Genomic DNA, 12,679 nt, shown 5'->3' on the forward strand with positions numbered 1-12,679 from the left:
TTAAACTAGGCAATTGGCGTTGATTGAATGGTTTTGTTGGCGAATGAATGGACTACGCTTTCTTCTCTTTCCATTGAAAATAATGATTGCTTGATTGCTACCCCCCGTGTTTTTTGCTTTCTGTTTTGTTCAAAGGACTTGTTTTCTTGCACTTCCTTGCTAAGGCTTTTAGCCTCACTTCATTTTATTTCATTTCATTTATATCACTTTTATTTACCGTTTTGCTGGCACTCGCGAACGCAAAACTATCGCACATTTACATCCAGGCACAAACAAACACGCGAACTTTCCACCGGCAAAACGACAACTGACCAGAGAGAGCTGCCAAAATTGAGAAGGGAGAGTCTCTCTGGGGGATGCAGGATTCGGATTCCCACGACACATGCGCTCAGCTTGGAAGGCATTTCCAACCCGTTGGCATTTCCTTCCTCCCCTGCGCCCACCGACCCGCTCTGCGAGGGGTCGCATGACGCAATTCCAGAGCTGGCCCACTCACACCCCCGAATGTTTACATACCCTGCAGTTCCATAATAACAACGGTCACGGACCCCACACCCCGCAACTTTCACCGTGGAATGCCCATATTAAAATCATCACTAGTTTTTCATACTAGTTAGTGATTCACTGATGAAAACTTGATGAATGAAACTGCAGGGGAGATGCATCATACAAATGATGAAGTCGAAGCACTGGTTTGCACACTTCACACTCTGCTACAAAGTTGCGATTGTAAGGTGATGTTTTATGAATAAAGTAGGAACTTTCCCTAGCCAAAATTTCAATTAATTAATGTATTTTGTAGAGCAAACTTTTAATTTGAAAAACTTTCTAAGCCATAAATTTAAAAAATCAGTTTTAAATATGATAAAAACAGATTTCATAAAATGTGTGATGTATTCATTCTTAAATGATGTCTAAAAAAAATAATGATTTCAAATAGATAAGTTATATGGAAGTTCCTGAGCTTTATTTGAGCAAGAGCTGTACCAAATATTTTTAAAAATTACTTTAATCGATCAAAAGCAGAAAAAATAAACTTAAGAAAAGTTCCACTGTAATATGGGACAAGCAATTCACAAAGGGCTCCCGTGTGATTTTGGATGGTAAGGAAAGTGTAAGACACAGGCGTGATGACGCTTACGAATCAAATTATATATATATACGTAATATAAGGTAACTAATGGTAACGTACACTGTTATAAATATTTATGCCAAGCGCAGAACTTTCAAAACTGTTACTTGCAATATTTACAGTTGTTTAAGCCTAGCCTAGGGGTCTAGATTATATAGCTATATTATGTTAAACGATTCGATCCCGAACTTGCAGCTACTAGGGTTCGTGATGCGAAAGCACAGTAAATGTGGGGTGGGGCATCGAATGATGAACACAAATCAAGGAACAGATTCAATACACTCATCTATGTGGCTAGAGAAAGAACTATCGATCCACGGGGAATTCAATTCTTAAGGATTTATTTAATCTCCAGCAGCCTTGCTTGCTACTCCAATGTCTTCCTCTTTCCGATTTTAACAATATTTACACTTCTGAAGGCCTAAAAAGATCGCTGGCTTACAACATGTGATACATATACATATATAATCTAGTAATTATGTAATTATCGAATAATTCTGCACGCTTCTGCATCATTAGATTTAGTTGCTAAACTCTCGCATAGCTTAAACTTGCATCTATGTATCTGCTGCTCTCGCTGAAAATATAAAAGTCAAGGAAGAATCTCTTGAACCACATAACACTTGCACTTGCCTTAAAACGGGAAACAGAGGAAGCAGAAAAAAACATTACAACAAACTCGAATCCTAAAGCTACGTGCTATCCTAAATATCCGCTTAGTTGTCGACGACCATGCGATCCGATCCCGACTCGCACTGCTCTATGACCAGGCGGGCGATGCGCTTGATCTCGCAGTAGGGACTCTCGTGCTCGATCAGCTCGTTGAGGATCTGGATGCCGTTCTCCTGCTCCACCAGCTTGCAGTATTTTTCGGGATAAACCTGGGGCGGAATGTGGAAGTTAGTACACATTGCTAACCATGTGAAAAGGACTTGCTACCACCTGTGTCAGATTGGCCAGGGCCCAGACAGCCCAATGCTGGCACTGGGGCGTCTCGTAGCAGCGCACCAGGCTGAGGATCGGCTCAAAGCTGCGGTAGTTGATGTTCCGCTCGCTCTTGATGTTCCACCGCTGAATGGCGGCCACCATGCGCTCCAGCACGTGCTCCCGGCTGGGCGTCTTGATCGTCCAGGCATCCGCTCCGTCCGAGGCAATGTGCGCCAGCACTCCAGCCGCATTGTAGCTGACCTGGAAGCGCAGGTAGGCATGGTTAGCACTGGCCATCTCTCTCTCCCGCACTCTCGCCACCACACTCGCACTAGCACCACCCACCTCGATGCCATCGCTCAGGGAGTCCAGCAGGCGGGCAAACACCTCAATGAACTCCTGGGTCATCAGCTTGGGCCGCAGCCACTTCACCTCGGCCACATTTCCCAGCAGGCCCATCATGTTGCGCAACAGCTCGTCACGATCCGGGAAGGTCTGTTTTGGAAAAGGACAGTTCAGCTTAAGAAGTCTGGATACAGGAAGTTAACCCATTTCTTCATGAAACCAAGGAGTTTACATTTGTTCGCTTTCTCTCTGCAGCTCTTGGAGTAAATATTATAGGTCCCAATCTTATCTTTGTTGCGTTGCGGATAATGGCAAGTCTCTTGAAACTTACATGTAAACACTTAAGGAAATACTCCATGCCACGTCCATCGAGGAATCTCTTACAATTAATAGCAGTCTCATCGGTTACGTTCCACATGGTGGACCAAGCCACCTCCATCACATCGTCGAAGACGGAGCGAGTCAGCCGATCCTTTATCAACGTGAACATGGTCTAAAGTCAAGAATATCACTGTTTAGTACAAATTCCAGCAAGCTGTTGATAGGCAAGACATACACTAACTACGCCCAACTCGCCCAGGAAGAGCTTCTGTCGCCCATCCACCTGGCAAGCGAGTGTGTTCAGCAGGTAGATTGCTATGCGCTGGACAAATCCCTCTTGCTCCGTCTTGGAAACGCCGTGCAGCAGGATCTTGATGAGACGCTCGTACTCGAAGAGCTGAAAACCAGACATTTAGCTGTACTTAAAATAATATTAGATTAGGCGGGGCTTACCACATCGACTGGCATGTGAAACTGGGTGAGCGTGAGGTAACCATTCCGCAGCATTGTGTCGTCGGTGATGTGCATCTCCATGCCATTGAGCAGCGTGCGAATGATGTGATTGCGCAGTAGTGCTCCAAACTTGGATCGGTCCCTGCCCTTGACAATGTAGAACAGCGTGGCACTAATAAAGATGATATTCAGATTAAATACTGGTTTCACTAAACCCTAAACTATAAACCCACCTGCCGGAGATTTGCATGTGCTTGAACTTGAGATGCCGATCCATGGCGGAGAGCACAACATCCAGTGCTGTGTGTATGTCCTTGCAGTTCTCGAAGCGGAAGAGATGGTACAAGTCGTTGAGAACTCTTGTCAGAAGCACTGGTCTGTCGTGGTAATAGCGCGCCGCAGTAAGGATTTGCTGCTCGTTGGCATCGCCAGCCACCTCCAAAGCTGGAATATCGTGTCTTTTGCAGGCCCAGTGGGCCGTGTGATAGAGGCCTAGGAACTGCAGCGGTCGCTGGGTGCGGGACGCTAGCCCCGGGATGTCTGTGAGGGCAAAGTGCTGCTCCATTTTGGGGCTCTGCTGCGAGCCACTGGTACTTGTCGACTCCTTGGTGGCCACACCGTTGCCGGCCAAATTCGTGCCAGAGATATCCAAATGTGTGAGATGCCGCAAGTTGTCCATCAGCATCTCCAGCGTCTGATCGGGCAGATCGTAGGTGCCGTGGCCATTTCCGGAACTGGAAATGGACATGTCCAGTGTGCACAGTCGCCTCAGGCAGCAGATCGCATGCAGCTGGTTGGCGATGGGCCACACATTGAACAGGATGAGCGTGTGCAGATTGGGCAGCGAGCCCAATGCCTCCAGGCTGAAGTTGGCCAGCACGCAGGAGGTAAGGTCCAGGTGGCCCAGGTCGTGGAGGTGGGCGAACTGCAGGCGGTGGTGCATCACCACACCATTGAGCACCAGCCGCCGCAGGTGCGGACAGGTCAACTGGAAGTCCACTGGCTCCTTCTCGTTGGGCTCCGCGTACTGCAGCAGATGGGAACTGATGCCCAGCTCCAGGGATCGCAGACTGTCGCCGTAGTGGGCCAGAAGGTGGTGGGAACCCACGGATATCATGTCGCAGTACCACAAGGACAAAGCAAACAGTTTGTGGCGCATCAGAGTCTCCAAGCCTGCAAAATGTATCACATAGTATTTTATTCAAGTCAATGTGGTTCAGCAATAAATATGCAATAGAAGGTTGATTGGATATCTATCAATTCGAAGGTAACACATTTACATAAGTGTAATTTTTCAAATGAACTTGCATCTGATTTTGTATAAACTTTTAGAGGTGCGGTTGCAAATATTTAAATTTAAGTTTGGCTGTCTGAAAGTCTGACAGATTCCAGTATAAATTCCGTTCAATTACTATTCAATGGAACTCAACAACACCGGATGCGGGCGGAGAACACTACGGATGGCGGGCAGAGCTCACCTATACTGCTCAGGGTGCTGTTGCGAAGATTGACGATCTTGAGCGAAGTGCGCTGTGTGTCCTCGAAGAGGCGGATGACGCTGTCGTCTAGCGGGCGATTGAATCGCTGGTAGTTCTCGAGGAAGCCATCGCAGATCTCGTTGGGCAGCACGATGCCCGGATTGAGGCCGCGCTGGCCATCTGGCCGGTGGCTGCTGATGATGTCCAGATTGTTGCACAGCTTCTGGTAGGCGATCTCCTTGAGGGTCAGCGGCTCCTCGTCCAGCGAGCCGTCCTCCATCAGCCGCACCTTGCAGCTCATCTTGGGGCCACAGTTCCTGCCCTCCGCCAGTGGGGTCTCAATAGTGACTTTGTTGTCTAAAACGAAACGAGGCGATGGGAGCCATGATTAAACAAAACTTCAACAAGCCTCAAAGGTGTTTTTGTGTATGTGGTCTACGTTACACATTTCATCATTGTGTGAAATATTGAAATTACCAGGAAACCTGTTCTTTGAAATACAAAAATGTTGAAACGGAATTCAGAAACGAGAATTTATATCAAGTCCTGAAATGACGATTTCACATTATGATTATTATAGAAATGAACTTATATTGCTGATAATAAAATTAAATATATCAATAAAAAACTATTGTAGGACAGATTTTACTTTTAATCACGAGACATTCACATGAAATGCGTTCGATTTTCCTATTAATTTAAGTGAATTTGATTTTAGCCCATTAATCCAGGTGCTCAAACTCAATACTCTGTTGATTAAACATTATTTTACAGCCCCTCGTTTGAGATTACAAGTCATGATGGAACGAACGAATTCAAACTTTGAATCACATCAATGAATGAATGAAAGTGCCCTTTTCTTTTCAAGATTACAGCCATGGATTGCCATTGAAGTGTTTTCCATTGAGTTAATTTAATATTTTGTCGCTTTCAAACGTTTAAAAAGTGAGCTTACAATGTATTATTGTACTAAGATAAATGGGGAATGACTTGACATTCTTGATTATATACTTTTTGATGCAAGATTTGTTTGGTTCTTTTGTAAGTTAGCCAGGAATTTATCAACATAATTAACCAGTATAGTTTGTGTTTACATGTTGCACTTTTTCGACTAATCATTGTTTGGGTATATGAAGCGGGCTTGACCTTGCAGTCGAATCTGCTCCGAACTTTTGGAACTTGAGTTGCAATGGATGACTGGCCAATCTCGCCCCGACTTTTCAACGCAGGCACGTGTCATTGTTTTAATCTGTTTTCGGCTCTTGGCTTCCGATAGCCATGTACTCATGCTGTTACATAACCAAGGGTCATCCAATTAGGAAGAATGCGGTAGGGATACGGGGACTATGATCCTGGTTACATCCAGGCAGATGGTATGTCCGTGTGTGTATGTATATGCACAAGGGGCACTCAAGTTCCGCGGATCTCAAAGGTATACACATGCATATATCAGCTATCAAGATATATGCACATGTACATAGAGAATGCCAACAAACAAATGGCTTGCGTGTGTGTGGGTGCGTAGTTATTGAAAAAAAGCACAAAAACACTAATAAAGCGTCGGCCTGTCTGGCTTATCTAGCCAACAAAACTAAGCGGAGTGACCAAAATAACACGGAACTGCGAGCAGCGACAGTCAGCTGTCCGGATATTTTTACCCGGAGTTTCGGAGTTGCTGGCCGACTGGCCGTGGAGCCCCACGCTTTCTGTACCTTTTATTTTGCTTTAGTGTCGCCCCAAAAAAGCAGCCTCCAAAATCCCTCGCTGCTTTTGCTTCTGTCTTTGCGTTTGTCTTTGCTTTTGCGTTTGCTTTGCCACTGCTGCTCTGTCTTTGCGTTCGATTTGCCAGCGGAATTTCCGAACTGCGGAACTGCGAGCGATTTTTCCGCGATTGCGCAGCGTTTTACCGTTACACGCGGCACTCGAGCGCCAGCAAATTCCAATTGTTATTCTCTAATTTTGCGATTTGCGTATGGAAATCTCTTCATTATTTTGATTTCTATTTTCTTTCTTCTCGCCAGAGTGACCAGATGCCGAATGCGCTCCAACACCCAATGCTCTCTACCTAAGACTACTTCGCACTAAAAAATACCAAAAGTATCCTTTCATATTCGAAAGATAATCCGAAAATTCTGTAATTTCGAAATACAGATTCTTGAAAATCTAAAGTTAAAATGAATAAATGCAAAAATAAGGCTTACAGTTAAGATATGCAACTATTTAATGTCACAGCCATTAGCCCGTGCAAGAAAAACAGACACTTGAATTGGAAACTATAGTTTATTTTGTAAGTTAAGCGCTGAAATTAATCAAATGTAAATTTACACATTGTTAGTCGGCGGCGGCGTGCTTGCCTGGGTTCTAATTTGTGGTTTTCTTGCTCCGATAATGCGAAAAAAAACCGACTTTTGCTTTCCTCGCTGTAGGGATACTTTTTTAAGACTAAATCACTGCGTTGCAGAATCATCATAATCATCATAATCGTATTTTATAATCCAGCTGCCGTGCGTTGGCTTTCGGACTGGCGTAATAAATAAACTTGCATCGTTGCGTTTTAGGTGCTACGTAAAAAATGATAGAACAAATGTGGGAGCCACATGCAATTCAGATAGCTCCCCTTCTAACCGGACAGATCTCCCTGATCGAAGATGCCCTGGTCGTAGAGCTCGGCCACCACTCTCCGGCCGCCGAAGAACCGGCCGTCGAGAGCCTCCTTGCCCCGCATGGCCTCCGCTCCTGCCGAGAACTCCACGAAGATCTTCACGATGATCTCCGCCTCGTCGTCGTCCTCGTTCTCCGTCTGCTTCTCGTTGAAGATGATCACGCGGCTGACGGTGCCGAATTTACTGCACTCCTCCTGGATCTCCTCCTGCAGGGTCTCGTCCACATCCTCGGGTCCGACCATATTTCGCAGGATGATTACACGTGAGTCCACCGGCCGCATCAGTCGCTGCATCACCAACTGCCGCGCGCTCTGGCCCTTGATGGACATGTTCTCCTGCTGCTGCAGCGTCTGCACGTCGCCCTCATCCATCAGCTTCTTCTGCAGCTCCTCCTGCTGCTTCTCGTGCGCCTTCTTGATGTTCTCCGAGAGGTTTGCTGCCGTGACAGCGGCATTGTTCGCAGCGGCAGAGAGGGCGGCAGCAGCTGCAGCTCCATTGCTGGCCTCCGCTCCCGCAAGAGTGGCCACAGTGGGCACTATGCCCACGCCAACGCCACCGACCGTCATGGGCAGGGTGGGTGTGGCCAGAAGGGCGGGCGGCGGAAGAGTGGGCACCACCGCCTGTAGAGGTTGCAGGCCAGCAGGAACTCCAAGCAAACTGGGAGCCACGGGAGTTGGTGCCTGGAATATTCCGGGTGGCAGAAGAGCAGGAGCGGCTTGAGCCAAAGCAGGATGCAGAGCAGCCGCCGAGGTGGCTGCCGAAACCACTGGCATTGCCCCCACCTTGGTGACCACTGCTCCAGCTGCCATGACAGGTGTGTTCTGCGACAAGCCGAGAACCGCATTGCTGGCCACCGCATCCAGGGCCTGGATCTTTGCCGTTGCTGCCGCTGCAGCCACTGCCGCAGCCGTGGGCATCGTGGAGTTCGTTGTGGGACAGGCCAGGGCATTCGGCGGCGTAATAGATCGACCCACTCTGTTAAAAAGCATATGCATTAGATACTTCGCCCTTACTTTTCTAAGAGCAACACACTCACCTCAGAAGCTGACCTCCCAAATCAAAGAGATTCATGCTGGCGATTGCCTCGTCCATGGCCTGTTTGTTGGCGTACTCGATGAAGCCGTAGCCCTTGTGCGTGTGAAGGGAAGTGCCCTGGGCCAGCTTGCAGTAGAGGATCGGGCCGAAGGCCTCGAAGACGCTTTTGATGTCCTCCTCGGACAGGTCGGGATGGATGGAGGCCACGTAGATGCGGTTGAAGCTCTTGGCCTCCTCCTGCACCTCGTCGATCACCTGCTGGGCCTGTGGCATGTTACTGGGTCGGCCTACCTTGATGTTCCTGCCCCCCATCAGGGCTCCGTTCATCTGTTCCAGCGCCAGCTGTGCGCCCTCGGGTATCTCATACTCCACGAACGCGAATCCCTTGTGCTTTTGCGTGATGGGATCCCAGGACATGTTGATTGATTTGATGGGGCCGAAGGGAGTGAAGGCCACACGAATTGTGTCCTCCTTGAGCTCGAACGAAATGCTGCCCACGTAGACTCTGAAGAGGAAGGGAAAGGCGCTGAGTTAATAGTATTCAATGATTAGGAGAGGATATACTGAAAGGAGTTTGTGTGGTCAGATCTTATCAGCTAAGAGCGCACAGTGAGTGGAGCACCATCGACTGCCTCCAGTAACGCGGAGCTGCAGCAGGGGGACCCAATCTTCGCAAGACATTTGTAGAGTTCACATCATGGCACCCAGTGGAACTAAAACTAGTATCTAACCAACTCACCTGCACATGAGAGCCAGTGCCTGTTGTCGCTGAACCTGCGTGCGCTGCGTGGCCAGTTGCTGCTGCTGGTGGGCCAGTGTCTGCTTCATGAGCACCATCTTGATGCTCTGCTCCATGGCGTACTTCTTGGCCTTGCTGACCAGGTCGTGCTGCTCCGAGGAGAGCTTGGGCAGGGCGCCGCCCAGGAGGCCGAGGAGCGCCGATCGGGTGCCCGGACCGAACTTGACATCGCCCGTCTGCTTGAGGTCGTACAGGGGCTGCGAAAGGTAGGGAATTTTCGAATCCGTGGACTTGCCTAGAATTGGGAAGAGGGATTAGTGCATCTTATAGTGGGAGGGGGTTCGTTTCAGTTGATCATCAGCTATGCAATTTGATTGGGATTCGATTCGATTCGACTTTTCATTTGACTTGTTCGATTGATTGATTTTCAGTCTTGGTTTTCTTTGTCTTTTCCGAAGGCAAAGTGGGTCAGACAATTGACAATTGGTCAAGAGATTGCGTTTGAAACCGCTTAAATAAAGACAAAAACTGCCTGCTGCCTGCAAGAAAGATGAAGACAAAAAAGAAAAAATAAGAAAACAAATTGTTAATCATATAGTGGCTCCACGAGCGGATCATTTGGGTTTTTGGAGCGCGTATCTATCGATGGGCAGTCGCTATTATGGTCACAATCATTTTTTTTTCAATATTAGATACTGCATACTTAAGGTTAATGCTTTGGCTTTCTTGTTCAATTTGCGTTGGATGAGAGAGTCTATGAGTCTATCGTTTATGCAGGGGGGCTTGAGTTTTTGTCATTTATTTGTCAAGGCTGGAAAATGCAAGAATAAAAGGAGAGAGCTCCCGTCAAATAAAACATATTCGCTTATCGGTAGGCAATTGATTGAGATACGTAGTGTATGTGATGTGATTCAAGTGTGTGGATATTAAATATACATAAATAGGAGTTAATGTGTCGAGTAGTGTGTGTGTATGCGTATCAAATCAAAATTCATCCGCCGACACACAAACCGAACTGGGCACACGGCGGGACATCCGGGTAATCCCGTCCAGAAAGAGCCGATCTAACGATCTCCCGATCTCGCGTGTGCCCAGCTCCGTTCTGGCGAGTAGTTTATAAAAATTAGAAATTATAAGCAACCTTAGGTGCGGTTTCGTATTCGTATTCGTTTCGTAATCGATTTCCATGAGTTGGGGCGTGGTAACTGACTTGAAGAAGGGTCACACACATTTTACATTGCTCAGTGATAAAAAGAGAAAAATAAAAAAAAGAAAACAAGACGCTGAAACGATAATAAGAGCAACAATATGTTTAAGTTGGTTAGCTTCTCCACCGCCCTACCTACATACAAAAAGCTGTCCTCTACCCACGGTTAATGATTCGCTTACGAGAGCAAGGCTCGTGAGTTAGTGATTGCTAGGTGCGGATGGCGATCGGGAAGATCGGGCGATTGGCAGCGGATCGAGCGGGATTGAGTGTTTAGTACCCCATTTGCTAAAATACACGGACGCATGACTGGACGGACGTTCGATTTGATCCGATCTGATCTGATCTACTAGCTAGCTAGGACAAAACACAAAATCATTGGTACTTAATGTAAATGCAACCAGGACAGGACCGGAGCCAGACTCAGAATCTCAAACAGGATCAGGATCGGGATCGGGATCGGGTCGGTCCCCGATCGGCTGGCGGCACACGACGACGTGGTGGCGAGGTGGTTAGAAGCGGATTAATGTCGATGTTCTGGTTGGGCTGTTTTGTGGCTGATTGATAGTAGTAGTAGCAGATTGGTAGTAGATTGGTAGTGGAGTAGTAGTAGAGTTATCTAATTGGTCATCTCTCTCTCGATCTCGAATACCCGAACCTCGATTTCGATCTTGATAAAACTTAGTCTTAGGCGGAACAAACTTAAAAGGAGAAAAACGCTTACGAGAACTAAAAAAGAGAAATATAGAAGAAAGAGAAAGAGAGAGATAAAAGTTATACATATATGAATTTTGGATTAGTTCTGGCGATCCGTCGACTCGTTTCTTAACGTATCGGTTCGTTTTCGGGACCGGGACCGGGACTTGGACTCACTGATGCCCTAGATTTATGAACAATACGCATTTCATTGCGCTTTCTCGCTTGCATTCGCTTTCGTTATTTAGCACACGTATATGCTTTTGCTTGCTTTTGCTCTATCGACTGGGGAACGCGCCCTTTTCGACTTTTGGCGATAGACTGACTCTCAAATCGATTTGTTTGACTCTCACCTCACCTCACACCTCACAGTCTGAGTTAGAGTTCATCGTGCGTTTATGAAGTCTGCAATTACTTAAGCAGAACAAAAAGAAAAACCGATTATTTAGTGGCGTCAGTGCTGCCCCTGGATGCAACGGAGTAGAGTAGAGTAGTAGAGTAGAGTAGAGTAGTACAAGTACAAGTGGGAGAGAAAATATAAGATGTGCTTATGTTTTATGCTTGGACAACCGAAATAATACAATACAATTTGGAAGGCCGGCTCCTCGAGGACTCCGTATTCCGTGGACTGTTGCACTGTCGATTGAAACCTACGTGCCACATATGTAGGTGTATGTTTGTACGTGCCAAGCTCATTCATTGACAGACACACACAACATGTTTTTGGGGGCGATGTGCTGATCGCCGGGGCACTATCATTCCATCATACATAGTTATTTATAGACGAACAGCTGGGAAACTCACCCGAGTCGGAGCGCGTTCTTTTGGTGGCCGGCATGTCGCTGATCTCGCGCTGATCGTCCGAACGCGGCGATCTCGATGCTCTGTCGTTGCTTCCCTGTAACAGAAGAGACACACCGGGTTAAAAGGGGCTTCAAATATTGTTTTTTTTTTTTAAGATTTTGAGACCCTTGCAGAGCAGTTCGCTAGCCAAGTAAACAAACAGTTTGCAAAAAGGTAAAAGATAACAGATAACCTAGCTTAAACAACAAAAACAGCAGATGTTTTTCCGGATTCCGAATGACCATATGCTATATGGTCAGACACTTTCCCGTTCCACTCGCAGGTAAAAATACGCGTGCCGAAGTTCCAAAGGGCTGTACTTCCACTTCCACTTCCATGGAGAGCGAATCGGAGGTGCGGGAGCGCGTGGTGTTAATTCGGATGTGTATCTACCCGCCGGGGCTGGCAGCTGTGACGTCGTAGTCCCAAATGGAGGCAAGGTCACGACGGGGTGCTCCGCGGTAACCTCCACGCGTCGCCATCCACATGCCCCTTAACCCTTATGCCGCCCAAGAGCGCTCGCTGCAACGCCGCTGCGAAAGTACCGAAAAAATGCGCAAATTTCACGGGAAAACGAAAGACGCAATGTTCGGTTTGATGCGCGTGACAAAGTCTCTGCTGCGGAGCAAGTACGTCGCGTTTGTCTAGTACTAACCATGTTTGCTTTTTTCCAGTTATTCTAGTGGCGATTTGTTGCCTACAAACGCTATAAACTGTTTAATTTTATGCGCTTGCAAAAACTTTTGTCAAGATGGATACGAACTAGTGGTGGCACTCCGCGTCGATTGCTTTATTCTTCGATTATTCGATAGCAAAGTTGAGCTAACTGGCTACTCTAAT

At 47.1% G+C, this 12,679-nt stretch overlaps 2 protein-coding genes across 7 annotated transcripts; both read right to left on the reverse strand.

The window, feature by feature from the left end:
- Window positions 1-1,131: 1,131 nt before the first annotated feature.
- LOC6610333 (protein zer-1 homolog) lies at window positions 1,132-6,692 on the reverse strand. Of its 2 annotated transcripts, XM_032717825.1 has the most exons (9): window positions 6,369-6,691; window positions 4,657-5,013; window positions 3,412-4,351; window positions 3,179-3,350; window positions 2,961-3,122; window positions 2,736-2,897; window positions 2,405-2,554; window positions 2,075-2,320; window positions 1,132-2,013 (listed from the first exon to the last, which is right to left on the reverse strand). In XM_032717825.1, exons 2-9 carry the CDS (start codon window positions 4,955-4,957, stop codon window positions 1,849-1,851), a joined length of 2,298 nt encoding a protein of 765 aa, XP_032573716.1. In that variant the 5' UTR covers window positions 4,958-5,013; window positions 6,369-6,691; the 3' UTR covers window positions 1,132-1,848. The 2 variants fall into 2 exon arrangements, with proteins under 2 accessions (XP_032573716.1, XP_002034919.1); XM_002034883.2 differs by having other exon boundaries at window positions 2,075-2,554; window positions 6,369-6,692.
- A 225-nt stretch (window positions 6,693-6,917) lies between these two features.
- Window positions 6,918-12,611, reverse strand: LOC6610334 (poly(U)-binding-splicing factor half pint). 5 transcript variants are annotated; one of them, XM_002034884.2, is made up of 5 exons: window positions 12,495-12,611; window positions 11,801-11,894; window positions 9,094-9,388; window positions 8,356-8,859; window positions 6,918-8,294 (listed from the first exon to the last, which is right to left on the reverse strand). In XM_002034884.2, the coding sequence occupies exons 1-5, from the start codon at window positions 12,495-12,497 to the stop codon at window positions 7,277-7,279; spliced, it is 1,914 nt and encodes a 637-aa protein (XP_002034920.2). In that variant the 5' UTR covers window positions 12,498-12,611; the 3' UTR covers window positions 6,918-7,276. The 5 variants fall into 5 exon arrangements, 1 of the variants encoding a protein (XP_002034920.2); XR_004361731.1 differs by lacking the exons at window positions 6,918-8,294; window positions 8,356-8,859; window positions 12,495-12,611 and adding exons at window positions 11,025-11,029; window positions 11,350-11,410 and having other exon boundaries at window positions 9,295-10,970; window positions 11,801-11,893; XR_004361730.1 differs by lacking the exons at window positions 6,918-8,294; window positions 8,356-8,859; window positions 12,495-12,611 and adding an exon at window positions 11,355-11,410 and having other exon boundaries at window positions 9,295-10,970; window positions 11,801-11,893.
- Window positions 12,612-12,679: the final 68 nt, after the last annotated feature.

Source organism: Drosophila sechellia, chromosome 3L (assembly GCF_004382195.2).
Source record: "Drosophila sechellia strain sech25 chromosome 3L, ASM438219v1, whole genome shotgun sequence".
NCBI lineage: Eukaryota > Metazoa > Arthropoda > Insecta > Diptera > Drosophilidae > Drosophila > Drosophila sechellia.